The sequence below is a fragment of the Thamnophis elegans genome, chromosome 5 (assembly GCF_009769535.1).
Source record: "Thamnophis elegans isolate rThaEle1 chromosome 5, rThaEle1.pri, whole genome shotgun sequence".
Lineage (NCBI taxonomy): Eukaryota > Metazoa > Chordata > Lepidosauria > Squamata > Colubridae > Thamnophis > Thamnophis elegans.
The window spans coordinates 42,285,399-42,313,392 of NC_045545.1; the positions used below are offsets into that span (position 1 = coordinate 42,285,399).

Sequence of the window (27,994 nt, forward strand, 5' to 3'; positions counted from 1 at the left end):
TTCCAGCAGTGACAAATAGCCTCTCGCTCCCTCTGCATCAGCTCCTATACAGATCATAAAGCATGGGGACAGCTTAAATATGGACCTGCTCAGCACAGGCTGCTGGGTGATCTGTCTTAGTGGCTATAATGCAGGTGCAGCCAGCTTCCCTCCAAATGAGCACATTTCCCAAAGCCGAGCATGTACACTTACTTGTTAGTTCCAGCATCTCATTCGTATTTCCAAAGGGACTATTTTAACCAGCACCACTAGTCTTAATGTTTCCCAAGTGCCAAGCTATGTCTTGCACCAGTCTGGTGTTTGTACATCTGTGGAGGTCAGAATTTAAACTTTTTATCTATAAAAAAGATAGAGCTGACCATAATCTTTTAACCATTCCAGGTGGAAAAGGTACACTGCTTGTTGTTGGGGTTACCAGATGGCCTCCTTATCTTCTTTTTCCTCTCCTTTCCCATTGGCCCCCCTCACTTCACTGCATACAATTCACATCCTGTCTCATGATCTGGGAAATATATGGGGTACGCAGAGAAACCTTTCTTCTATAACTTGCTCCACAATAGGTACTGGTTGGGAAGGAAGATCAGTAATTCAAATATAGTCTTCCTAAACAGCATTTTAATTTTATTGCCCATGTCAACACTTTTAAAAATGCATTTTTACGAAATCTGGGTCATTGCTGATCAACACAAGGACTTGTCTTCAAACCCTACAAGATCCCACTTGGGTAACTACAATAGCTGAGTATCCTTGGGAATTTTCTGTATCAGATACGCTAGAACTACCAACATTTTTGATGCAAACTTTGGGAGGGGGGAATGATAATTTTGCCTACTTTTTCACAACAAACAAGGTGAATCATCATTATTTTAGCCATTGTCTATCCACTGCATGATGAAGGCCTCTTCCGCAGGTAAAGATATTTAATTTTTTTAAATAAATTTTTATTTTAAACACATAAACACATCAACAAAAACAAACACATAACTTAAAAATAGGGTGACCAGACGTCCCGCATTTGGCGGGAAAGGCACGATTTTTCATCATTTTTCCCGCGTCCCGCCCGCTTCTCAAAAAACCCCGCTTTATTTTGGCGCTCGCTGGCTCCCCCGCCCATCATCAGCTGCCGCTAGCTCGCTCGTTCCGTTCCCCCATCTATTCTATTCTACACTAAAAATCTAAGCCAGCCCAGCCTGCCGCTCACTGATTGGCCTGGACTCCGGCCAATCAGTGAGCTGGCTGGGATGGAAAACGCGGCGTGCTTAAAGTTTTCCATCCCAACCAGCTCACTGATTGGCTGGAGTCCGCTTAGCACGCCGCATGAGTCGCAGGAGTCTCCACTTCATTTCACCTTCGTGGCCGTTTGCTTTGTTTTGCTGCTTCACTGGTGAGTAAACCGGGAATTAGTAACCTGCGCGGGGTTAGTGAAACAGCCGCCGCCGCCCTCCTCCCCTTCCCTGTGTGCAAGAAAGGCGCCCGCTCGCCAGCCCGCACCAGCCCGCTCACCCTTGGGCTCAGGGGGCAGCACCTTCCCAGCTCCGCTGCTGCCGTGCTGCTTCCTTCACGCCCTGCAGAGTTTTCCCTGTGTCTCCCAGGTCGCGCCCATCCTGTGTGCGAGAAACTCTGCAGGGCGCGAAGGAAGGTGCTGGGGAGGTGCTGCCCCCGGAGCCCAAGGGTGGGTGGGCGGACTGGCGAGCGGGCGCCTTCCTTGTGTCCCCCAGGTGTGGTTGGGAGGGAAAAGCGCTTGACGCGAAGAAGGACTTTCTTCCAACCAGCGAAACCCCCAATCTCCAGGGGCATCGGACTCCAAACCCCATTGCAGGAATCCCCACTCGCTAAGATCGTACGACTCCAAGTCCCACCCCCTCCGCCCATCCCCGCCAGCACAGCCCCTGGCGCAATTGGGCTGCGATCGGCGGGTGTCCCTGCTGCAATCCGCGCCGCCCGCCGCATCAGCCAGAATCTAATTCAAGAGATCTTAATCTTGACAGCGTTGTTGGGATCTGCGGGTGAAATTACTTTAATCAGTGGGGTAAAATTCTTTCTTTCGCTCGCCCGAACTCTGATGAGGGGGAAAGAGAGGACTTTCCTTACGCCCGCATCAGAGCTGGGGGGGGGGGAGAAAGGACTTTACCCCATTAATTAAAGTAATTTCACCCACAGATCCCAACAACGCTGTCATGATTAAGATCTCTTAAATTAGATTCCGCGGATGAGGTGGGCGGCGCGGATTGTAGCAGGGACAACCACCAATTGCAGCCCGGCTGCGCTGGCGGGGACGGGCGGGGTGGGATGGGACTCCCCACTCGCCAAGATCGTAGGACTCCAAGTCCCATCCCCTCCGCCCGTCCCCGCCAGCGCAGCCCCTGCCACATCAGCCAGATTCCTTGAATCCCCGCACGTGTGCGCAACGCAGTTAGGGGGGGGAGCTCCGTTTGGGATGCCCTCCATAGCCGGGTTTTTTTCTTTTATTTTTTTAATTTAATATTTTTAAAATATTAAATGAAGCCGCCAAAGCCCAGGATCCCTGCCTGCTCAGCTGAGGTGTGATCCGAGCCGAGGGAGGAGGAGGGGGAGGCACCGCCGCCGCTGTGAAGCCTCCAAAAGCAAAGGATCCCTGCCTGCTCAGCTGAGGTGTGATCCGAGCCGAGGGGGGAGGAGGGGGAGGCACCGCCGCCGCTGTGAAGCATCCAAAAGCAAAAGATCCCCGCCTGCTCAGCTGAGGTGTGATCCGAGCCGAGGGGGGAGGAGGGGGAGATTTCCTAAACCCCATTGAATCCAGAGGAGGGAAGAGAGAAAGAAAGAGGGAGTGTGTGCACAGGGGTGGGGATTTTCTAAAAATCCCATTGAATCCAGAGGAGGGAAGAGAGAAAGAAAGAGGGAGTGTATGAGGGTGGGAGATTTCCTAAACCCCATTGAATCCAGAGGAGGGAAGAGAGAAAGAAAGAGGGAGTGTCTGCACAGGAGTGGGGATTTTCTAAAAATCCCATTGAATCCAGAGGAGGGAAGAGAGAAAGAAAGAGGGAGTGTATGAGGGTGGGAGATTTCCTAAACCCCATTGAATCCAGAGGAGGGAAGAGAGAAAGAAAGAGGGAGTGTATGAGGGTGGGAGATTTCCTAAACCCCATTGAATCCAGAGGAGGGAAGAGAGAAAGAAAGAGGGAGTGTATGAGGGTGGGAGATTTCCTAAACCCCATTGAATCCAGAGGAGGGAAGAGAGAAAGAAAGAGGGAGTGTGTGCACAGGGGTGGGGATTTTCTAAAAATCCCATTGAATCCAGAGGAGGGAAGAGAGAAAGAAAGAGGGAGTGTATGAGGGTGGGAGATTTCCTAAACCCCATTGAATCCAGAGGAGGGAAGAGAGAAAGAAAGAGGGAGTGTGTGCACAAGAGTGGGGATTTTCTAAAAATCCCATTGAATCCAGAGGAGGGAAGAGAGAAAGAAAGAGGGAGTGTATGAGGGTGGGAGATTTCCTAAACCCCATTGAATCCAGAGGAGGGAAGAGAGAAAGAAAGAGGGAGTGTGTGCACAGGAGTGGGGATTTTCTAAAAATCCCATTGAATCCAGAGGAGGGGAGAGAGAAAGAAAGAGGGAGTGTGTGAGGATGGGGGATTTCCTAAACCCCATTGAATCCAGAGGAGGGAAGAGAGAAAGAGGGAGTCTGTGAGGTGGGGGGATTTCCTAAACCCCATTGAATCCAGAGGAGGAGTGTGTGTGTATTTGTGTGTTTGTGTGTGTGTGTGTGTGTGAGAGAGAGAGAGAGACTATCACTGTTGTAGCTTATGATTCTTGATGAATGTATTGTATTTTATTTTATTTATGTACACCGAAGACAAATTCCTTGTGTGTCCAATCACACTTGGGTAATAAACTATTGTACTCTACTCTACTCTACTCATTTCTATTTCAATTCTAATAAGAAGTTTAGCTTCTCTCTCTTGAAAATGTAAGCTAGCATAATGCAAGCTAGCTTTAGCTTTCAAACAGTTCATTTAGTGACCAAAGTTACAACGGCATTGAAAAAAGTGACTGATGACCATTTTTCACACTTAGCGACCATTTTTCACACTTAGCGACCATTGAAGCATCCTCATGGTCACGTGATCAAAAATTTGATGTTTGGCAACAGATTCATATTTATGATGCTTTCAGTGTCCTGGGGTCATATAATCGCCTTGTGTGACCTTTTGACAAAATATAAAAATTTTAATCAAGCCCCCCACCCCACACCCCACCCCGGTCAATGGTGTCCCTCTTTACCAATCTGAAAATCTGGTCACCTTCTTACTTAAAAACAACATAGGAACAATAAGTTCCATCGTATATCATACCGCAGTTCCGAATCGGTTTCTTTGCAGTTAGTGTTTTCCCTACTATACATTTCTATCTTTCATTCATAATCTCCTTATTCGTTATCCATTTTTATGTACATTTCTTTATTTATTTAAACTTAGCTACTTATGACCAAATATTATTTACCTATATTATGCTTTATATTTTTACTGTCATTTATTCTCTTACATACAGTTATAGATTTACATTCACATAATTATTCTTTTTCTTTGCCATTCTTATATTATTATTTTTTTAAATGTTTTTTAATTTTAGTTTAAAACAGGTACACATCTTTCTTTACATCTGTAAAAAATATATCAATCAATTACAGATAAGTTTTGGTACATCTCCTCCACAGTCAACCAACATAACTCATATTAACTAAGGCATTATTATATATCCATTTTCATTTAACTGTAATTATTATTTAGCAATATTGATGAAAGTAATAATCTTGAACAACCTGCCCACACCGGTGGGAGAGGAAAAAAAAAAAAAAAAAGGACAGATAAAAGATAAAAATTAAAATAAAGAATAAAAATAAAAATAATACAAAAAAATAATACAAAAAAAGACAAAAACGACAAGAGACAAGGCAGGAAAACGAAACAAAACACAGGTGTCTATCATGAGGAAAAAAAAAAGAAGTATATCAACTGGTTACAACATGCTTTGGTGCTTCTCTTCCATTAACTCATATTAATTCAAATATCTTAACTCGAATATTTACCATATCAACATCATTATACCTCCAGTTTTAATTACCTATGGTTATTTAAACATCCTTCATCCTTAGCTATGCATTACATAATTAATCCATAACACATGCTAACAATTCATTTACTTATTTATAAAATCCTCTATTATCATCAAATCCTCATATCCTATTTTAGCTGGACATCCATAATATTTAATTATATCATATATCATAACATTTTCCCAGTATTGATTAACATTTGATTGTATGTATTTTATTTAGTTTTTAATAGTGATAATTATTGTAGTTAATACTCTTTATGTATAATCTTCCAATTGTTAGTTATCATATCAACTCCACATTATATACATTACTATCAATATCAATTATTATTCAACTATATCTGTTACAAGAAAAAGCAATTAGGTTTAACTAGTTTTCAATTGTGTTCTTCATTCTATCAGCCAGTTCCAAATTGTATATATTACTATCCATTCCATCTATCAGCCAGTGTCTCTCCAATAGCAAGATCCTCTCCAGCCAATTGCCACGTATTGGATAAATTTACCAAATGTTTTCATAATCAAATCCAGACAAAGATATTTTGGCACCTTTGGACTCTGAATGTCAATGACGAAATAACAATAATGTTGTCCTGGGCTTGTAAAATTTTCCAAATTAACTTTAATTCTCAAGGGTGGATTTTCCATTCCTCCTGCACTCTGTCTTTTTAAATGAGTCTTCTTTATAGCTTCCCCCCTCCTTTCTTCCTCTGAGATAGACCAGACACCATTTCTCACATTTTCCGTTTGTATTTCAGGAGCATTTAAACATTCAACAATCTCAGTTTTTGCTTCATATTTTAAAATCAGATGATCCAATTTTCTTTCCAGTCTTTGATAAGAATCAAAGAGTCCTCTACATGCGGAAAAAAGTCTCTGAAATGAAATCTTAGAGGTATTTTGGGACGCCATGATGTGTGTCGCAGTTAAAAATTGCAAACTCTTTTTTTTTTCCACAGACTTCTTAGTCTCTCACAGGCTGTGATTGTAAACAGAGCCGAGTAGTAAAGTAATAAAAGTGTCGAATCGTGACGGGCTAATTAGTAGAAAATAAATTTTACGATCCACTTAAGGAGATTCAGAGGGGGGGAGGGTGTCGAGGAGTTTCTTGAAGCATTTAAGAAGTAAAGTAACCACCAGCCATAAATCCATTAGAAAAAGCCAATTCGCCACTAAATTTCCCTGTTCTTTGGTTTCAGTTATCTTAAGTTTTTAACGCGAACAGTCTCTCTTGGATAATAAAATCAGCTTACCAGATGACATCACTTCTAGCATTCTTAGGGGCAACCTGCAGTTTCAGTTAGCACGCAGCTAATCCAGAAAGGAATTGGCACGAGGAGTTAATACCCCCCCCCCAGAGATTTGCGGGTATCTCTGAGGTCCTGGGTCTCTCCTCATCTTCACTGTCTTCTCCGGGACAGCTAGGGTTCAAAGAACCCGTCCAAAAATCCTTCGGTATAGAGGAATTTCAGGAGTAGCCTGAAACTCCATCTTCTCACTGCTAAGCCCCGCCTTCTTCCCCCTTCCCCCGCCATTCTTATATTATTATTAATCCATTTGAAAGGTTATAAGGTATAGTTTAAAATGCTTTGTTTACCATCCTTCGCACCTGCTAAGACACCACCTTGTTTTCTCTTTCTTTTCTTTTCTCCCTCCCTTTCTTCTCTACTTCCTTCCTTCCTCCTCTCCATCCCCTTCTTCCTTCCCTTACCTCTTCCCTACTCCTACCCTTTTTCTTCTCCTTCCTATCTTCTCTCCTTCTCTTTCTTTCTCTTCCTCCCTCCTCTTCTTCTTTTTCTCTCCCTTCCACCCACCTTCCCTTACCTTTCTTCTTCCCTTACCTCTCCTCCACAGTTCTTCTTCCTCTCCTACTATCTCTCCTTCTCTTCCTCTCTCTTCTACCCTCCACTCCTTTCCTTTCCTTCGTCCCTCCATTCTCTACTTCCTTCCTCCCCTCCTTTCCTTCCTTCTTCCCTTCCTTTCTTTTTCTATTGTTATAGGTGTCTCTTTCAGATCCCAGTTCATGTTTTCTTGGGGATGGTATTTCCACACACCCATTTTTGTTTCATATCCTTTCCTTTTTTCTTTAGGATTCTACAGTCTATCTTCCAGCTATCGTCCTGATTTGAATTCACCAATCTTGACCCCCTTGTTTTACTCATCATTATTATTTTTGAGTGTTATTCTATTTTTTCATTGCTTTTTTTTTATTCCTTTGCTCCCTCCAACTACACCAATTATCCCATATCCAATAGAATTCTGATTCTTCCTTTCCCTGTATTTCTTTCATTAATTTATCCATTTCGGCACAGTCCATAATTTTTCTTATTATTTCATCTTCATTTGGGGTTAGTTTGTTTTTCCACTTCTGGGCGAAAGCGATCCTTGCTGCTGTAAAGTATTATTAGATATTGTATTTCTTTTTTGTATTTCATCAGTATAATTCCTAATAGAAAGAATTCAGGTTTCCAATCTAACTTAACCTTTGTTATTTCTTCCAACCAATTTTTGATCCTTTTCCAGAATTTTTTTGCCTCTTCACAAGTCCACCATAAATGATAATATGTGCCATGTACCGAATCACATTTCCAGCAATTTGGAGAGGTATTTGTTGGAATTTTGGCCAACCTTGATGGTGCCAGATGCCATCTATAAAGCACTTTGTACTGGTTTTCCTTGTATGGGATTGATAGTGTCATTCTTAAATTTATTCCCCAAAATTTTTCCCATTTGTCTAGTTCAGTGTTATAGCCAAAGTTCTGTGCCCATTTTATCATTGGTTCTTTCACAATTTCCTCTTCCATTTGGTACTTCAAGAGGAATTTGTATATTTTCCCTATCATCTTTCTGTTTGAATAATTTTATCCAATTCGTGTGGTTCTGTTTCAGTACCATATATTTTAGTGTCTTTATTGTATTTAGTTTTAATTTGGAGGTAAGTTAGCCAATCAACTTTCATATTCTGATCTGCCAATTCTTCAATTGTTTTTAAATTTCCCTGTCTGTCAATTAGATTTTAGGATTTTGTTCCAATCTGTAAAATGTGGGTGTGTCGTTCTTTCTGTTGGTGATAGCCAATTTGGAGTTTTCACATAGTGGATTTCTTTGATTTTGAGCCATTGTTGAGGTAAAGGTCTTCTAATTAAATGATTTGGAAAGTATTTGTGTGTTTTATATTTGTCATCCCATAAGAAATTATGCCAGCCTGCCTGCAGGTCATGACCTTCTAAGTTCAGAATTCTTTTATTCTTTAACTCTATCCAATCCTTCATCATTGTCATTGTTACTGCAGTTGCATATAGACCCCAATTTGGTAGTGCTAAGCCTCCCCTCTCCTTGCTGTCTTGCATTGAATTTAATTTGATCCTTGGTTTGTGTCCCTGCCAAATGAATCTAGTAGTTGATTTCTTTAAATCTTGAAAGAATTTTTTACCTGGATTAACAGGAGCGGTTTGCAACAGGAAAAGTATTCTTGGTAAGATATTCATTTTAATTGTTGCTATATGTCCCATAAGTCATAATTGAATATTCTTCCAATTTTCTAAATCTTTCTTTATTTGTATCACTAATTTATTGCAATTATCCTCTTTGATTGTGGAACATTTTGCTGACAACCAGATCCCCAAATATTTTACTTTCTTAGTTAACTGCAATCCGGTTGCTGCTTCCAGTTCCTCTTCTTGCTTTTTTGTCATATTCTTAGTTATCATTTTTGTTTTGTCTTTATTAATCTTTAGTCCTGCCACGTCGCCATATTCTACTAATTTTTGAATTAATTTCAAACAAGATTCTAATGTGTCCTCTAAAGCAAATACTAAGTCATCGGCATAGGCTTGGACCTTATATTCTTCATTTTTAAGTCTTAAGCCTTTTATTCCCTGGTCATTCCGAATTTCATTTAATAAAGTTTCCCAAGTCAGTATAAATAGCAGAGGAGAGAGGGGGCATCCCTGTCTGACTCCTTTTTTTATTTCAATCTTTTCTGTTAGATCTCCATCAGAACTTTGGCTGTCTGGGTACTATAAAATCTTTCTATCATTTTTGTAAATTTTTCTCCGAATTTCATCTCATCCAATAGTATTGTTATAAATTTCCAAATTACGTTATCGAATGCTTTTTGTGCATCAAGGAAAACCAGTACCATTTGCTTTTCTGGATGGGCCTCATAGTACTCTATTATGTCTAGAATAACTCTCGTATTATTTTTCATATGTCTATGGGGTAAAAAACATTTTGGTCTGGATGTACTTGTTCATTTAAGACATGTTTAATTCTTTCTACCATAATTGCTGCAAATATTTTGTAATCGGAGTTTAATAATGAGATTGGTCTGTAATTTTGAATTTCTTGTAGATTGGTTTTGGGATAAGGGATATTATTGCTTCAGTCCATGAATTGGGTATCTTGGCTTTTCCTAAAACCTCATTAAACATTTCCACTCCTAGTTCTTCCAATATTATTTTGTTATACTTGTATAGTTCCACCGGTATTCCATCTAATCCTGGTGTTTTATTATTTTTTTGATTTTTCAGGACTGATTCCACTTCAGTTAACGTTATGGGTCTATTTATCGCCTCCCTTTGTTCTTTTGAGATTGGGATTATCTTTTCTAGATTTAAATATTGTTTTACTTTAGTTTCCTCCATACATTCTTGTGCGAATAGTTTTGTGAAATATTTGTGAATGATATTCTTATTTTCTTCCGCTTTGAAGCGAGTTCTTCCCTCGTCATCCTTTAATTGATATATCATTCTTTTTTCTCTTTCATTCTTCAGTCTATATGCCAGCCATCGTCCTGGTTTGTTGGCATGTTCGAAGTAATTCTGTCTGACTGTTTTGATTTTCTGTGCTAATTCCTTTTGAGTTATTAAATTGATCTTATGTTTTATCACCTCTATTTTTTCCTTTTTAGTTTTATTCTTTGGATCTTTCTGTAGTTCTTCTTCTGCTTCTCTAAGTTCTTTTTGCATGCCTTCTTGTTGCTCTTTTTGCTTTCTCTTTTTTCTCGCCATATACCGTATATACTCGAGTATAAGCCGACCCGAATATAAGCCGAGGCACCTAATTTTACCCCAAAAAGCTGGAAAAGTTATTGACTCGAGTATAAGCCTAGGGTGGGAAATGCAGCAGCTATGGTAAATTTCAAAAATAAAAAATCAGTGTTATTGAAACTCAAAGTTATGTTTATTCAAGGGACCCGCTTAATTAAAGTGTTCTATAATATCAGTATGACTTATAATACTGCAAGTCTGCAATATTAAAATACTTGTATAGGGGATCCCCGGGATCCCCCGAAGAGATCAAATCACAACCAGTATGCCACCTTCTTGGTATATTGTTTTTATTTTCACTGAGTTTTTAAAAATGAGCATTATTTCATCCTTTTTTTCTTTATGTTTGATTGGTATCTGCAATTTGTGTTAATTCTGTTCATACATATAATATAAATGAAAAACCCAGCTCTCTTAAAAAATATTTTAAGTTCTTTCTGGTGCTCCCTTTTAGAATTGGCCAACTAATATTTCTGTTCACCCAACTAATGTCAGGCAGAGTTAACTGAAAAAGTAATTTTTCATGAAAGGACATTTTCCTAGGATTTTAATTGTTCTTACTGTCAGATTTCTCGTTATTTCCAGCTTGAGTCTCCTTCTGACAAGTTTCCATTGCTTCTTGTCCTGTCCTCAGGTGCTATTGCTGCCGCCGCCTCCTCCTCCTCCAACAGCACCAGCACATTTGCTGCCCAGCGCTGCGGCTGAGGTGAAGCCGCCAAAGCTCCCGCTGGCGCCCCCGCAGCGTTGGGCGGATATCCGGCAGTGCTGTTGGAGGAGGAGGAGGCGAACCAGCCTGCCATCGCCGGCCACCGCTAGCCCCGCCGCTCTTCCCACCCCCTTCCAAGCCCCACAGTCCAGCGGACGGAGCAGAAGCAGCTCCGGGGCTTCGCTGCTGCTCCCCGCATTTTCTGCACGGGGATCCCTTGGAGAGGGGATTCCAGCCTGCCATCGCCAGCCACCGCTAGCCCCGCCGCTCTTCCCACCCCCTTCCAAGCCCCACAGTCCAGCGGATGGAGCAGAAGCAGCTCCGGGGCTTCGCTGCTGCTCCCCGCATTTTCTGCACGGGGATCCCTTGGAGAGGGGATTCCAGCCTGCCATCGCCAGCCACCGCTAGCCCCGCCGCTCTTCCCACCCCCTTCCAAGCCCCACAGTCCAGCGGACGGAGCAGAAGCAGCTCCGGGGCTTCGCTGCTCCATCCGCTGGACTGTGGGGCTTGGAAGGGGTCGGGAAGAGCGGCGGGGCTAGCGGTGGCCGGCGATGGCAGGCTGGTTCGCCTCCTCCTCCTCCAACAGGCAACAGCACTGCCGGATCCAGTTGTAGACTCGAGTATAAGCCGAGGCGGCTTTTTTCAGCCCAAAAAGTGGGCTGAAAAACTCGGCTTATACTCGAGTATATACGGTAGGCAATCGTAAGGCCTCTTGTGTATGCTTTCATGGTATCCCATAGATTTTGAATTGAGGTGTCTTCTTTTTTATTTATTTTAAAGAACATTTTTAATTCTTTCTCTAACTTTTCAGTGTATTCTGTTTCTTTTACAATACTTGAATTCATCATCCATCTTTTTCTTCTTTTTTGACCTTTCCATCTTATTTTTATTGGGTTATGATCTGCCCACTCATTTGGTTCTATTTCGATTTTGTCTACTTGATTACACAGCCTGGATAAGATCCAAACCATGTCGATTCTTGATAGAGATTGATGGGGGCTCAAATAAAAAGTATATTGCTTTCTTGTTTTGTGTCCTTCTCTCCAAATATCCTGTAATTTATATTCCTTTGCCATCTCAAAAAAGGATTTGGGTAATGTATTTTTTTTGTTTTTCTTTTTGCTTTCATAGTCCAGTTTTTTATCTACTATTGCATTATAGTCGCCAATTAAGCAAATGTTGTCATGTTCTAATTCATTTATTTTGTTATGTAATTTCCTATAAAATTCCTCTCGTTTCTGGTTCGGTGCATATATGACTATTAATAATATTGGCTCTTTTTTTCGGTGCATTCAGTCCATTCAGGTTTATCGACACAATTGTTATTTCTTGATCCATCTTTAGCTGAAATTGTTTCTTTTATTTCTAGTTTGTATCTGACTTTTCTCTCGCGCGCCTTCCTTCTCTGCTCTCTTTCTTTCTTGCCTCTGTTCTTCTCTCCTGCTTCTTTCGTTGTCTTCTGATGTTTCTTCCACTTGACCTCTGCATTCTAGTTCCTCTTTGCTTCCTTGTTCTCCTTCCCTATTACAGTGTTCTTCATAGAACTTGTGTGCTTCTTCTAAATTCTCTATCTTATTTCTTTTTCCTTGCCAAGATACCTGAACCCCTTCTGGTACCAGCCATCTGTACATTATTCTATTTTTATTCAACTCGTTTGTTAAAAATTAGTATTGCCTGCGTTGTTCCCGGATTCTCCGTGGGATCTGTTTAAGTGTGGTCAGCTCTTTTCCTTGTAGTATAATCGTCTCTTCTCTGGTTTTTTTGTACACTTCATCTCTGGCAGTTTTCTTTCTTACATGCACTTCTCTCGGGAGCCTGTGTCTCCTTGCATAATTAGTATTCACCCGGTAAGCCTCATCAATATTCCTTCTCACTTCCTGTTCTGTTTTTTTGCAGAAATTCAGTAAGGATATTAATCATTTTTCCTTTCAAATCTTCCTCCTTCTCTTCCGGTATGTTTTGAAATCTTAGGTAGAATGCTGCTTTTTCGTTTTCAAGTTGGATTATTGATAATTCCAATTCTTTATTAAGTTGCCTATATTCTATTTCCATTTTTCCCATCTTCTGATCTGAGTGTTGTATTTTTTCTTCCATACATTGGATTTTCTGTTCGTTGATTGTTAAGGCATTCTGTATCTTTTCAACTTTATCGTCTACATTTTTGATAGTTCCTTTCAATTCTCCCATTTCATTTTTTAATTATTTATGATTTTTCCTTGTCTCTTCTTGGCTTATAGCCAAGGTCTCCTGTATCATTTGGAGCATCGATTGCATGTTTTGCATCGTAGGTGCTGGTCCCGCTGATTCTGCCATCTTTTCCCCTTTCTCCAACCCCCACACACACTCCATTGTTTTTTGATTTGAGGAGGGGGGCGTTGCTGAACTCACATTGGGTATGGTCTTTTTCCCTAATTTTGCTGAGGTTGCCATTTTTAACCCCCTTTTTTGACCTTGCCCACGATTGGTTATAATTTTTACCTTATTTATACCTTGTCAGTAATATCAATAATATATTATAATTATTATAATTGTATAAACCAATATTCAACAACAATTCAACAATTATCCTTCCTTGGTATCACCTTTCAATACTTAAACAGTCCTATGTAATAATACTAGTAATATTCTATTTAATTAATTTGATTAGTAAATATCATAAATTTATATATCACACCCTATTCTTATATCAATAAATGTCTCTCAGTTTTGTCGGTTGTTTAATATTCAGTTCTAATAATTAGTCTCTCTAAGTCACTCTCTCCTTGGTGTCAGTGTTAATGTCCACAAAGCAAAAGACAGACCTCTATTTCTTGTCTCTGGCACTGTTCCAAGCTCCTGGTCAGATCAATATCAAATACTTAAAAATTCAACCCAGCGGCAGAAGAACTGGTAAGCAGGAAAAAAGGGAACTCCATTTACCAACCCGACTATTAAGCAGTCACTTCTTTGAACCTTCTAAATCTTTCCGGCAAATTTTATCCCCTGAAGTCCATGTCGGGATTTCGTTCTTACTGTGGCTGATCTTAAGGTTCTTCCGGCTGTCCCTTCCTGTCCGTTCTAACTCAGCCTCTTTGCACCGCTTCTTTTCGGCAAAATTGAACTGTAAAAAACAGCATCCCTTCCGGCTCCTTCTTCTTTCAGCTCACCCACTTTGCCAGTTTCGCGTTGCTCTCCCCTCTGGATTGTCGGCTATAATAACAAGCACCCGATTTCAACTGCTTCTGTTTCTGTTTCTTCCTTCTATGCGGCCGCCATTGCTCAGTCCTAACCAGATGGTAGGATATTTCTTCGTCCGTTTAGGGGGGTTTCTCCTATCTGCCGGGGGATTTGCCTTACCACCCCGGCATCTGCAGAATATCCCCTTTGATCTGCTGGTCTCTTCGGGATCAGCAGTGCTCCAAAAATGAGCCCAAATGAAGAAATTAGAGTTAGGGGTTAGAGGAGCTTCTTTACCCTGGTCTAAGCGCAGTGATGTCACTACCCGGAACTCAGGTAAAGATATTTAAAATCACACATCTCAGGCATGGGAACAAATAAATGAATGGAAGTCCCTTCTACTGTTCTGTAGCTTTGCCAGTGTGGAAAATGGTCTTAGGATTCTGATGAAGCTTAGCAACAATCGTTTTTCAATACAAATTAAGGAATGGACCCCTACTTTTCAAAAATCCATCAGAAATCTAATCCTTACATTTGGGATTGACTTCAGCTGCTTGTTTCTTTCTGATGAGAGAGCCTTTGCCTGCCTCCTTGACTATTTATATGTTTATTATTAATATAACAATGTATAGCCACACATTCTTCTTTTGTTGAATGTGTGGCTGTTGGAGAATAAGGATGGAGATGGTCCATTCACTGGGTCTTAAAGGGAAAATGAGCCACCTAAAAATAAATGGTCCACTTGGAGAAGTAGAGCCACTCTGCAGGCCAAGTAACCCTGGGTTGACCCCATCCATACACACCCCTAAATCAATTGTGTCTTATTATTACAATATCAATATACAATATTCCAACAATAACAGCATTGATTTTCCAGCCAGGGGCTGCACCTAAACCTGTTTTAAAAAGGAGCGTGTAAATAGCAGCCCTCATTAAAAATCTATAGATTGCCCCCTCCCACTAGCGTCCTTCCCCTCCCAAAAAGAGAAAAAGCAGTTTATATTCATTAGAGCTATTGAATATAAAGTAATATGTTTGTGTTGGACATTGGGTAATGTGATAATCTGTCCGCATATCAGAGAGAAATCCACTTAGCAGTGCTGTCAGCTTGACAAGAAAAATGGGCCCATAAAGCTGGCAAATACATCGGAGGCCAAGAATGAAACACGTGCATATTGTGTTTAGAAACTATTCTTTGCCCATGGGCAAGACTAAGAAAGGTAGGTTTATCGGTTGTTCTGAACACGTGGTACATTTTAGTTTGAGTTGGTGGGAGGAAGGAGGGAGATGTACCAGACTGCGTCTTTATGAGGCTGAACAGATCTCAGGAGATTTCATTGTGTCGGTAAGTGCTTGCACAGATCCAGCTGTATTGACCACAATAGAGTGAGGGACGGTTCTCTCTGGCATTTTGGGTTCTTTTTTCCCTTTACATTTTGGGAAACACAATTTCCTTGTGTTTAATCTTTTATATTATACCTTGTTTAATCTTTTTATATTATACCTTGTTTAATCTTTTTATATTATACCTTGTTTAATCTTTTTATATTATACCTTGTTTAATCTTTTTATATTATACCTTGTTTAATCTTTTTATATTATACCTTGTTTAATCTTTTTATATTAAACTGAGAGCCCCCCCCCTAAATTTATTTATGGAATTTGTAGGGATGGCCTACAAATTCCATAAATAAATCCAGGCCAGCCTCCTTTTGCCTTTGTAGAACAGCAGTCAAGTTCACCAACCGTCTCTGGCCAGTGGAACTAATATTAACATGACTCATTGTAGTGGAATTGGAGAACACTATTGTGAGTAGATGCTGGCAATTCCATAATTGGCTGCCTCAGAATATTCCTTGAGAGAAGTATCCTGGGTTGAGTTAGTTTTAGTTTCATTCTATTTAGTATATTTCCTTGTGTTTTTGTTTTATTTCAAATATATTACAGTGGTACCTCAATTCTCATCCTTAATTGGTTCTGAGAAGTGCAATGAATACCAACAATGATTAATACCAAATATTTTTTCCCCATAAAGAACAATGCAGTGAGTCACAAGACAGCCGATACTGATTCTAGCTTGTGTATTGAGTACCAAACAAACGATGAATCCTGGGACAAACATAAAAATGCATTGAGTACCAAATTTGATGAGTTTCAAAGCAGCTGAGCACCAAGGTACCACTATAATCTTTGTCTACCGAGCATTCATTCTTAGAGAGAGAGCTGGAAAGCACTGTGAAGCGCTATATAAGTCTAAGTGCTATTGCTATTGTTATTCATTTAGCAACTGAAGCTACAATGGTGCTGAAAAAAGAGACTTATGACCAGTCCTTGAAGTTGCAACTGATACAGAATCGCACACAGTTACATTATTCCAATTGGGGTGCTTGGCAACACATGTGCATTTTCATTGGCCACAGCAGCCCGCGGTTATGCAATTGTCATTTGCGATTTTCACAGCTGGCTTCCAACAAGCAAAGTCAATGGGGTAGCTGACAGGAAGTAGCAACTTACTGTCATGTGATGTCATGCTTTATGACCTGTAGCGAGCACAGCTGGAACTGATGAACTGATGTTAGGTATGGTCATGTGACATTTCATTTAACAATGGAGTTGCTGGTCCCAGCTGAGGTTAGAAAGTGAGACTACCTGTATTGATATGCTGCATTTCAAGCCTGCATACAAAATTTAATTTGTCTCTTACCACATACAACAAAAGGCATATCTAAAGTGTCTGTAATTAGTTTGGCAGCATCACCAGGGGTACTTAAGAACCAGGATGGATAAGGGTTCTGTAAGTTCCTAAACAGTAACAATTCTAGGCTTTCTTTCTTTCTTTCTTTCTTTCTTTCTTTCTTTTTTCGAGACAGACTATATGCCATAGATGCTACACTCATTGTTTTGGTAGTCTGTGAATCTTTGAGAACATTGACATCAAGAAGGAAACAGCAGTGCATCCCAGTTCAATTCACTCAAGGACAAAGCGATTGGACCACTTTTAGAGAACTAATTCTATCCATTTCAAAATGTTGCAGTGCAGTAATCAAGGGATGAATTTTAGGAACAACCAGAATAAGTCAAGAGGAAAAAATAAGGGAAGATCGGGAACCCCCAGTGTAGAAGTTGAGCATGAACAATAGAATGTGATGTCATTCAAATTGGGTTGAACATTACACCTGAAGAGCAAATTGAAAACAAATGCATAATCTGGTAATTGCAGAATTGAACAGAAATTGCATGGGTTCTTAACAGTTAAAAAGTTTTGGCTAGGAAGTTTGTGTTCTTCTATCATAGTATCATGCCAATATGTTTAAATGTAGTATGCCCATTCTATATATGCATATGCACATATGTGAACCTGAATGAGTTCCTTTCCCAGTGCTGGAAAAGCAGATCTCTGCATGGCCATCTGTGCCCATTGTCAAAGCTTATCAGGGTTGGGTAAAGCCTCCAATGGTGTATCATCAGACGTTTCTTATTCTCAATTGCCATTTTTGTAACAGAAAATCCTTTTTCAAGGTAACAACGAGGAGATTTAGGAGATTTCATATGGCTAATAATTCCCCAAACAGCTATCTGACGGTGTTGTTTTAAAAGCTGCTTAGTTTTTTGCTTTGGAGTTTATGAAAATCTCCTGCACTAATATCCCGAGAGCCAGCCTATAATTGTGTTATTAAATCAATCGGAGCGGATTACATTGTAAAATCAATAAGCGGCTGTAATTGCATATTAGAAAGTTGTTCGGCTGTTGTTGATTTTTTTGTACACGGATAATTGTAATAAGCGTGTTTACCTTCATGCTGATTTGAAATCAGTCTTGCTAAATTACTTGTGGCAAGCAAGCTTTGTAATGGCATGTTTCCAGAGCCATCTGACCAGGTGCTTTAAGATAACTTGATACAGCCAGAGTTTAAAATGGAGGATCATAAAATATTTGGGGGAGGGGGGCGCTAGCTGTTTGAGTTCAGTTGTTCTTGTTGTTTCAATTTTGCTTTCTTTGCACCAGAATATTAGGGGGGGGGCAGTAAACATCTATATAAATGCCTTTAGCTTCAACATTTAGCTTTCCTGAAAATTACTCCATCTCATGGGAAAATCAAAGATTTCAAAGAAAATGTTTATTCATTTCAGTGGATGAAGAGGTAAAAAGGAGAAAGAGAAAAAATGAGGGACAATGGAATGAGTGCAGCATGTCTAGTATTTGGAGACCTTTTGTTTTCACCTTCCCACATTAGATTGATTGAATAATTGATTATTTATTTATTACAGAAATGTGTATGTGCCTACCTGTCAAGAGTCCTAATGGCTTGCATTGAGAAAGCATTAAAATCATACGTGACAAACGTAAATTATTTCAATTGCTTCTCCTCAATTAAACTTGGAAAGGATAGGCAGTGGGAGTTAATCTGACCATGGGGGGAAATGGTTTCAGAGGGAGGTTGTTGCACTGAGAAGGTGATATTTCTGGCCCCAAGTCCTTGATCTCTCAAGGAATGAGTTGAGGGAACTGTCTTGGACTGGGTATTACTGTACAGACCATGAGAAAAACGGCCTTATGCAATCCGTTATCTTGACTGACCAACAGTAGTTTAATGAATCCATGTAGATTATGCTACTGCTTGTTAATTTGTGCCCTCTCAAGCTCAGTTAATGTGAAAATTGCCTTTCTTGATATATTTATGTTTGAAGAGATGGAGATTAAATTAAAAATTATCATCATAGTATCATAAACGATGACTGATTCACACATATAAGTAATCTTTTAATATTATAAACATCAACAAATGTGATAGATTAATGTGCTTAGATTGGATATTTTAATGGAAATACACAATAGTGTAAGATGTATAATGGTATACTTTCAGTGATAACTTTTGGCTGTGAAAACTTAGTGTTTTATATATGATCTATTATTGATTATCTCAGTTGATTCACATATATACTCACTGCTACCCAGGTTTGACACTTAGTATACTTAAAATCACTATATGATGTGATTATGTTATTGCATAGTCTTCCTTCACTTACAGCCATCCGGAGGTGTTGAGGCTGCAGCTACCAGGATTCTTCGCCCCAATTCTCACCCAAGAGGGGAAGGGAAGGTGATACAAGGAAGAAAGTTGCTTTATTTGTATAACAGGGGTGTCAAAGTCTCAGCCCACGGACTGGATCCGTCACGCACTGGCCACGCCCACTCCTGGTTTAGCAAAGGGGGGGGTACAATACATCACAAAATGACATTGTGATGCTGTGAGTTTGACACACATGTTGTATAATCTTTATAAACCAACCATTCCATTTATGGACTGTTCTCAAAGTGAAGCCACTAGACCCATATTATCTAAGTGGCACTTAAATATATTACGTTTGCTTATGAGTCTCTGATTGAGAAACAATAATTTAATATATTTGCTAAATGATTGTGCTCTGCTTGGAGACTGTTTAAGCCCTGCTGTGCAGAAGTATAGGTGAGATACAAGACCAGTCAGTCTTCCCAATCAAATGAAATTCTCCTTTTCTTTTTCACAATATCTGGTTGACGTTTGTGGATATAAATCAATTTAACTATGCCCAAATCTCTGGCTAAGCAGATACAATATTTGTGACAAAAGAATCATGCTTGTTTTAATATTAGCGTTTCCAACAGCTCATTTCCTAAGATCACTTTGCCTTACTACCATTGTTATAATGCTTGGGTCTTCTCCATACTATTCTGGGCTAAATGGGTGAAGATGTATTAAATTGGCCAAGATGTACTAATTATAGGAATATTTCTATTCCTATAATTGTTATAATAATTCTGTTTTGCACTTGTTCTCAGAGTATAGCATGTGACATAAATTGAGATTTTGCATAATTGTATCATCTCTTTTTTTACTTACAATGTTTTTGGTACAAAATGATGGCGGCAGTGGACTCACACAGAAGTGTTTAATTGTATGCATGTGCAAAATTCTGTAAGTCAAGATTGCAGTTTCCTTTGCTGCTGCTTCTCTGCTGTGTTACCAGAACTCTATAGGTTAATCAGAAGGAAAGTGATAGAGATGTTCTGAATATCTATTGATATCCTCCCTGAATAGGGAAGTGCCATCACTTTGGGGCCAAGATTGGTTGGACAGCAGTTTCCTGCTCCATTCGGCCCCTGGTGTTCATTCTTCAGACAGTGTGCCTATCTCCTAGACAGTGAAATATGGCCACAATTAGCCTGGATACAGTTCAATTATGATAAACAGTGCTTGCACCCTTTAAGCCGTGATTAAAAGGCCTCCCCCCTTTGATAGAGAGACCTAATTTCACATTATTATCGCTGCCGCTTGATTATAAAGCACTCCCTGGATTTACAGTTAAGAGATGGATGTAGAGGCACTGCTTTATCATTTACACATCAGTAATGATGCAGCTGTCCCTTTGCCACAACATCCATTTACTAGCAGGTGTGTGTGTGTGTGTGTGTGTGTGTGTGTGTGTGTGTTCTACTTCGTTCCCCCTTTAGAGTGGCAGCGCCACCCCATGTCATCCAGGCCCTGCCTGCCACATGCAAGTGGGCAAAGTCACCCTTACGGTAACAGCGTGATGAATGGGCGCACACTAATGAAATGGAGACATCAAGGCGTGGGGCGAGAAAGAAAGAGTGCTGATGGGAGGCAGCGGAGCTGTCCCAAGTCGGAGGGGAGCAGGAAGAAGGATCGCCTCGCCACTGTGTGCTGTCAAGGGAGAAATTACACATTTACTCTTGCTTTTTCTTAAGGAGACGGCCACCATAGATCAAAACATGGATTTACAAGCCAATTTTCAACATGAAATATAGACACCAAGAATCAATTTAAGCCTTGCTTCTATTTTAGCAAACTCTGCTTGCGTTTAGTCCAGGTAACACAAATCAGCTCAAGTCTTGTTTCCCTGTTAGTTCAGAAGGGAATGGTTTGCTGTATCTGTCCATATTTCTGCCCTAGGTTTTTTGTTTTTGCTGGAACCGCTACTATTCTTCCACTGTTAAGTGTGAGGAAAGCAGTTAGCAGGGCCTGCAATAAAGTTCTGAACTTGTGTATGCTGAAACACAAATACTTGCGGTTATTATCTCAAACGGATTTAGCCCTTCATTTGTGACAGAATTCATAATTTTAAGATCTATAAAATCTTAAGTCTGAGTCACAATTCTGGCTCTACTTGTTGATTTTTATAAGGAGAGGGATCTCCAAGGCAGATAAACCAGGCATTTTGTGTTTGTTTGGATTTCTGACTTGAAAAGAACATCTTTATCCTTGATAATTTTTTCACTGTCACCAGTTTGTACTTGTTCTAATTTATATGAATTAGATAATCATATAATTATATAATCTGAAAATTATATAATTTTTAAAAGGAAAAAAAAACTTGCCATAGAAGTTAACATGAATTTTACTGAGCATGGAATCTGAAGTGATCAAACATGCTTTGAATAAGATAGTTTGTGTCATTTGTATAATCCTGATGCTTACAAGACTTTCTCTGCTATTGCAGAGGCTATGTCCACCTTATACCAGGTACTCTGTGTTGTACCCTCACCTGGCATCTCAGATATACAACTAATCCAAGGTCTGGTATGTCAATGTTTAATTGGGAATTAGATCAGAATTATTTTTTTGCTAGATTTGAAAGGAATTAGTAAGTAATAAGGTAAGATCTATTTCAATGCTCCTAGCCTTAAGCAAATAATATCCAATAGAAGAAGGCAACAAATCAGCAGACATCCCATTTTGGGATAAGAAGAGGAACAGGTCCTTTTGCTTACTGGCGCCTACATTCTCTGGGACAGCTGAACAATTGCTAGAAGCACTTGCAGCAGTATTCTTGTTCACAAGAATACTGTTCACAAGACAAAGGGGCAAAAATATTTATCTCCTCCTAAATTCTTATTTCTAAAGAGATAGAAGTTGTTGGAGTTTCCAGTCACAGCCAATGGTCAGATGGATGAACAATTCCCTGCCACAGAAGGGTTTCTATAAGGTCATTTGTATTTATGAATGAAACTGCAAAATTACTAACTTGCCAAATTCATCCAATAGTAGATAGTTCTCAGCTGCTCTTTTCAGAGTGAAAGAGAATTTTGACATTGAAAAGATTGTAGGCCAAAAAGACAATACCGTCTTTGTTGGACTTGATTAAACAAATCATGTTTGTTACTACCATGGGACTGGCACTTGATGTAAAATCAGTTCTCCATCTCTGCCCTAAATATTCCGAGTTAAGATTTTAAGGATAGTTTTCTTTTGCTTATATCAAAGTTTGATATAACAAATTTGTGAAGATCCTGTATAATTTCACTGATGCAGTTTTATATACTCATTAGACAACCTGTGAGCCACTGAGTCATCGTTTCAGAAATATTTCCTTACGTAAAGAGAGAAACAGAATGACCACTGGTGGGCAAAAAAGGTAGTGGGAGTAGGAGCAATTTCTGACTTCCTGCCAGCTTCCCTGTTGACTTTCCTTGTGAGGAGCATTGGCAGTGATGATCATGTGACTTGGGGCTGGGCACAGTGGCACAGCAGTGCTGAAGTGATCACAACTTTGACACATTTGAATTTCATGGGCGTAATGCTTCCCAGATTTTAGATGCATTCTTTTTAGGCTAGACTATTAGAAATAGGTTGATTCCAAATTGTTGCCGTGTTGTCCTGTTTCACCCAATTGAAATTACAGTTTTAGTAGTATATAGATTTTAAAACGTATTGTCCCAAAAATACTGTAGCTGAATTCAGGGTTTCTGAAAGAAAGGTGGATTACAAATGTTTTTAAGATGTCAGTCCCTAATATTAGTAGCATAATTATGCAAAAATCAAGGATAATACCTTTGCTAATATATTTATTTTCTCTATTTTTAAACTGCCAACTGTCTTCCTCTCATGTGCTGCCATTTTCAGTAGTTTGCATACTTCCTTGATTTTCCTTTGTTAGACAAAATGTGTTCTCTACAATTTGATTAGAATTTACCCTACTTCATTGCATACTTTGTATAAATGTTGAAATAGTAATTGCCAGTTTTATTTTCAGTTGTCTTTCAATTATTGCTTTCTATTGTGATGTCTGAGCAAAAGACATATCAGTAATCATAATACTCATGTTTTTAAATGGCAAGATGCTCATCTAGGCTTGAGGAATTTATAGGTAAGGTCATGGGTTGTGGCATGTTAGGAACGTATTTTTCTCAGTGAAGCAATCTGCATGCATAGTTACAAACGTCTCTGCCACTACACTTAGATTGTGTAGACACACGTTTCTTTCTTTTTTACCCACAATTGAAATGTGTTCTTTTGTTTTCTTCTCTGGATATTAGATGATTGCAAGAACATTGCCAACATCATGAAGACGCTGGCCCACAGAGGGTTCATCTTCAAGCAGACCTCCAAGCCCTTTTGATCTCTGGGGCCGGCCGGACAGGGCTGCATGCGGCCGGCTCCTGCTACATGGGTGCGATGGGCTGGAGCATTCGAATGACAGAAAGAGGACAGAGGAACGAGCAACCCCACGACTCCGTCAGTTTTGCTGTTCTGCCAGTAGAGGCTGTATATATGGAACTGGATTCTCTGTGTAGGCCTGAAGTGACTCCCTCTCTAGGGCCAGCTGCCTGCCCGGCCTGGTCCAGCCTGCAGCCCCCTAGGGCGCTTGCTCCACATGGTTAGAGACGTAGATTGTTTTCCCTTTTGTTGGCTTCTGATTCCCATTAGCGTCTCTCTTTCTCTCTCTCTCTCTCTCTTTTTCTCTCTCTGTGCTCACAATTGCGCCTGTAGCAAGACCGTGGTGCTATGTTCTGGGCACTTGCCCTCTTATTTTGAGTACATTATCTCAAGAGCTGCGGTCAAGCCCCTCTTCTCCTGTGTGAATCTGTTACTGTGTCTCCTGGTGTTGGCTAACTATTGACTGAGCAGCATCCAGACAGTCCCCTTTCGGCAGCAGCCTTCTGCTCGTTCCCTTTCTGATTTCAATAAACACTAAGCCCCATCCCTGGTTCCTCCTGTATGTGATTAAGGAAGCTCGGCTCTTTCTGTTCAAGGTGAAGTGCCTGTATTCCATGCCCACCAAAAGCCACCTATATCCCTGGGATTTCATTCAGCAGGGGCTATATACATGCTAGAGCATCCTGGCTGATGCTCATCTGACGTGCAGCACTTCTTGCACCCAGGTCTCTTGTTGGTGCATCCTCAGAATGTCAGGGGCCCTATTTAAGTGTGTTTTTGTGCTTGCACATGACCATCATGTAGTATGCAGTCCATTGCGGGCAGTGGACATGCCCGATATACTGCTTGTCCAGCCAAGGAGTTGTATTCCTAGCCTTAGTACACTGTAGCAATCAGCACAACAATGAAATCTCTGTTCTTTTCCCTTTACAATCTGACTAATTTCCCTTTTCAAAATGGCTGAAACCAGTGTGTTGCCTGAGAGGTATGGCCTACTCCAGTTCCCAATGCCCTGCATCAGTATAAAGGGAGGAAGATCAACTACTTCCTCCTTCTCCTAGCTCAGTGTTTTTCCTGACAGAATAGCCTTCCCTGGCCCTTGCTGAATGGACCCCCAGGGGCATAGGCTCCAGCTGCCATCAACTTGGGAGCCACACCAAGAGGGCTCTGCTTATGCAGCAATCGGACTGTGTGAGCCGATACAGGCACTGGGCCTTCCCAATATAATGCATGGTGTGTGGATGTTCCAGCTGAATCCAACCTGACCTCTTCATTGGCTCGTTACTCCCATCCTTGCTGTAAATGTGCCACATGAATAAAGTTTGGGGGAAAGGAACTTTGCTCTTATGTGCTGCAAGGGTGTGGGCGTGACCTTGCCAGCTACAGTATCTTCTATTGGGTTGTATTGCCACCTCCTTCTAAGCCTCTTTAAATACAAAATGGCTGGCAGTTCTGCATAGATCTAGCTTCATTATCAAATATATTTGCACTCACAGTACTTCTTTATAACTACTTAGCGTTCAGGGATTGGTATCATTTCCTTAGTTCTTCAGTAGGAGAAACTATGAGAAAAGGTACTATACTCTCTTACTATTCAGGTTCCTGTAAGCAGACTTCTTCTTTCAGCTCCCGACTTGTGGTCTTGAAGAAAGGGAATAGCGATAGGTAGTGGGAAGAGACCAGAGACTAGTATGAAGCCTAGCCATCAGGCAACAGTTAAAAAACATGAAATTATTAAAGGGCTTTTGTGTGAAATGAGAATCTTGAGCTGGCAAATATTTACACCTCATCTCTGTCTCATGGCACAACCAGGGATAATTTGTACATGGATATATATTGGTTCTGGGACCACAGGAAATGGGAGAGCAAATTCCCTATCTAAAGTATACAAGAAAAAATAGCATCATATTATACATACTGCTAATAGTATCATTGATACTGTTTATACTTACAAACACAATCGAGGCCAAAATGCCTGTCCTTAAGTGAGTTTTGCACCATTTCACAACAGTTCTTGCTACCATTAGTGACTCACTGCAGTTGTTAAGTTAGTAACACAGTTGTTAAGGGAATCCAGCTTCCCCATTGGACTTGGCTTTTCAGAGGGTCACAAAAGGTCATCCCATGACTCCAGAGAATTCATAAATACATGCCAGTTTCCCAGTGTCCGAATTTTTATCATGTGACAATGATAACCGTTATGTTACTTTTTCAGTGCCATTGTAACTTCAAATGGTCACTAAAGTTGTACGTCCACATACCTGTACACATTTTTGAATTAGTTTTAGAAATAACAATATGTAGTATGTAGCCACGGCAAGAACTATAGGGTTTTTAAAAGCAATAATTCAATTTTAAATAGACAAACTGAAGGGCCAATGAATAATTTCCAAACATTTGTGATTGCTATGTGAGATCTGATTTGGAGAACAATGATAAATGGATGACTGGAAACTTTACCAAGTGTATGAAGAACATACTGAATCCGTGTTCTTTATACATGTTTAGAATCAGTATCTTAGAATCAAATGATTGCTTAGATGGTGTTCTTTTTCCCCTCCATGAGCTACTGTTTTTTCAGTACACTATGGCAGCATTCCTGTAGATGGTTTGGCCAATAGAGATACAAGAGAGCAGTAGCATATAAGCCCATGACAGGCAGAGTCCATGTTTCCTCCCAATTCAGACCAGTCCAACTTTACTTTGCAGGTTCTGCCCTCCAAGGCACTAGAGAATGTAACCAAGCCTCTCCTTCTCAGGTTAGGGACTCAGGATCAAAGGTCACAGGGATTTTAATGGTTCCCTCTGTGTAATCACCTGATCAGTTTTATTGATTCAGTGTCGATGGAGTCTCTAATTAGTTTTCTATGAAACGAAGAACTTGGCCTTCGACCTTTCTTTCTGCCAGCAAGAATGTAAATCAACGGGCGTTGTCATGCACTATTGATTCCTGGTTGCACTTGAGGGGAAAAGGAGGCAAGCACATGAGTTAGGCCTGACAGCTGCAGGCCAGGGGTGTCATAGTCCTCTTTTGACATGTATCTGAAAGAAGATGAATATTCAAAAGAGGAGGAAGCAGCTTTCTATGTAGCAACAGGGACATTGAACCATTAAAGAGTCAGAAAGTTGGAGGTAGCTTTTCAGGCATAGCAATTCGGGCATAGTTTATAGTGTTGATTTATTACTAAATAGTCTATAGTTTGATTTATTACTAAATATTTGACTTTCGTATTGCTAAGGGCTAAATCACAATCGTGAGTTCCTCGATTTCCAAAGAATATCCTGAGTATATTCTGTGTTGGTAACAAACTAGAATTCTTTGATCCATATATATTATGCATAAATACAGGTGTTTTCTATTTTGCATAATTTATTCTTCTAAGAAAATACCATTAGTAGTTTTTCAAAGAACTTCTCTGATAACTTGACTTCTTATTCTATATACATTTCTGGCTTGGAGGTCTCACCTCAGTTAATTCTCCCAACGAAATCTACTCCCAACTATGGGATAATAATGCTTTTTTAAAACTGCCAGCATTCATTTAGCTCATTGCTTCAAATGTTCAACGGAGCTGACCCAACTGTCATATCGGACAGCCCTTCTAGATGGTACAAACAAAAACTGGGCCATCAACAGCATTACAATAAATATGAGATCTTCACATTTCTCAATAACTATGCAGAACATGGATTTGCTTCTAAGCAAATAGGAAGGATTGTGCTATGAGGATCCTTAAGAACAATTATTTTATACTGATTGGAAATCCCAACCCACTTGGAGGACATGGAGTTAGAAATGGCTGAACCAGTGTTTTACTAAAGGTACTTATACACTAATCTGACAGATAGTAGGTGCTATAATAGAAAAAGGAGTCTCTCTCAGTCCAGCAGAGAATGTTCTTAAAAATAATTGTTATTGCAATGTACATTTGCCTCATCTAACTGTCAAGGGGGTAAAAATTCCTTGCTTTGAAGCACTAGATTTTTTAACAAGTTGAAACCTTGGGAGAACAATTTAGGTTGTGAGTATCCTGTAAGCTGCCCTGCTAAGCCACAGAAACATATGCCAACTTTATGAGAATGGGAGGAGGCAGTTGGGATTACTGCTCAACCAGAGATCAGTTTTCTCCATTGATAACGTGATGCACATCCCATGCCCATTGTAGCATGTCTATCCTCATGCCCTTCCCTCTCAATGACTATGATTCTGGAACAAGAGATTGTGGATTCTATATTACATCATTTACAAAGCTCAGGAATAGGCAAAATATACAATAAAATCACAGCAACAATCAATTCAGGATTTTGAGCTTGACTCTTCTGTACAATGGCAGTAAACACCATTCTTCCTGATGTAAGTAAGGGCAAACAAAGTCCTTCAACATAATGGTCCCTACTACAGTATGGGGAGACATATCCTCCTTGCACCTGCAGTCAGTAACTTGATCCTCCAAGATCCTGAATTTGGATCATCATGCTACTCATGGCTTCTTCACCTTCTTGACAGATGAGGAACTGGAAGCAGATTCCCTGCGCTTTCTCTGTTCCAACAAG

At 40.1% G+C, this 27,994-nt stretch overlaps 2 protein-coding genes across 4 annotated transcripts in view; one reads left to right on the top strand and one right to left on the bottom strand.

Annotated features, from left to right (window-relative positions):
• ERI3 (ERI1 exoribonuclease family member 3) overlaps positions 1-24,002 on the top strand; it is a 313,271-nt gene extending 289,269 nt beyond the window's left edge. For all 3 annotated transcript variants that reach the window (XM_032218808.1, XM_032218807.1, XM_032218806.1), the window contains one exon: positions 23,320-24,002. In XM_032218808.1, the coding sequence (XP_032074699.1) occupies positions 23,320-23,402 (83 nt within the window). In that variant the 3' untranslated portion in view covers positions 23,403-24,002. The remainder of the gene's footprint in view (positions 1-23,319) is intronic.
• Positions 23,829-27,994, bottom strand: part of DMAP1 (DNA methyltransferase 1 associated protein 1) — a 54,778-nt gene continuing 50,612 nt past the window's right edge. Inside the window, 1 exon segment of the mRNA XM_032218810.1 lies at positions 23,829-27,981. Within this exon segment, the coding sequence (XP_032074701.1) occupies positions 27,922-27,981 (60 nt within the window). The 3' untranslated portion in view covers positions 23,829-27,921.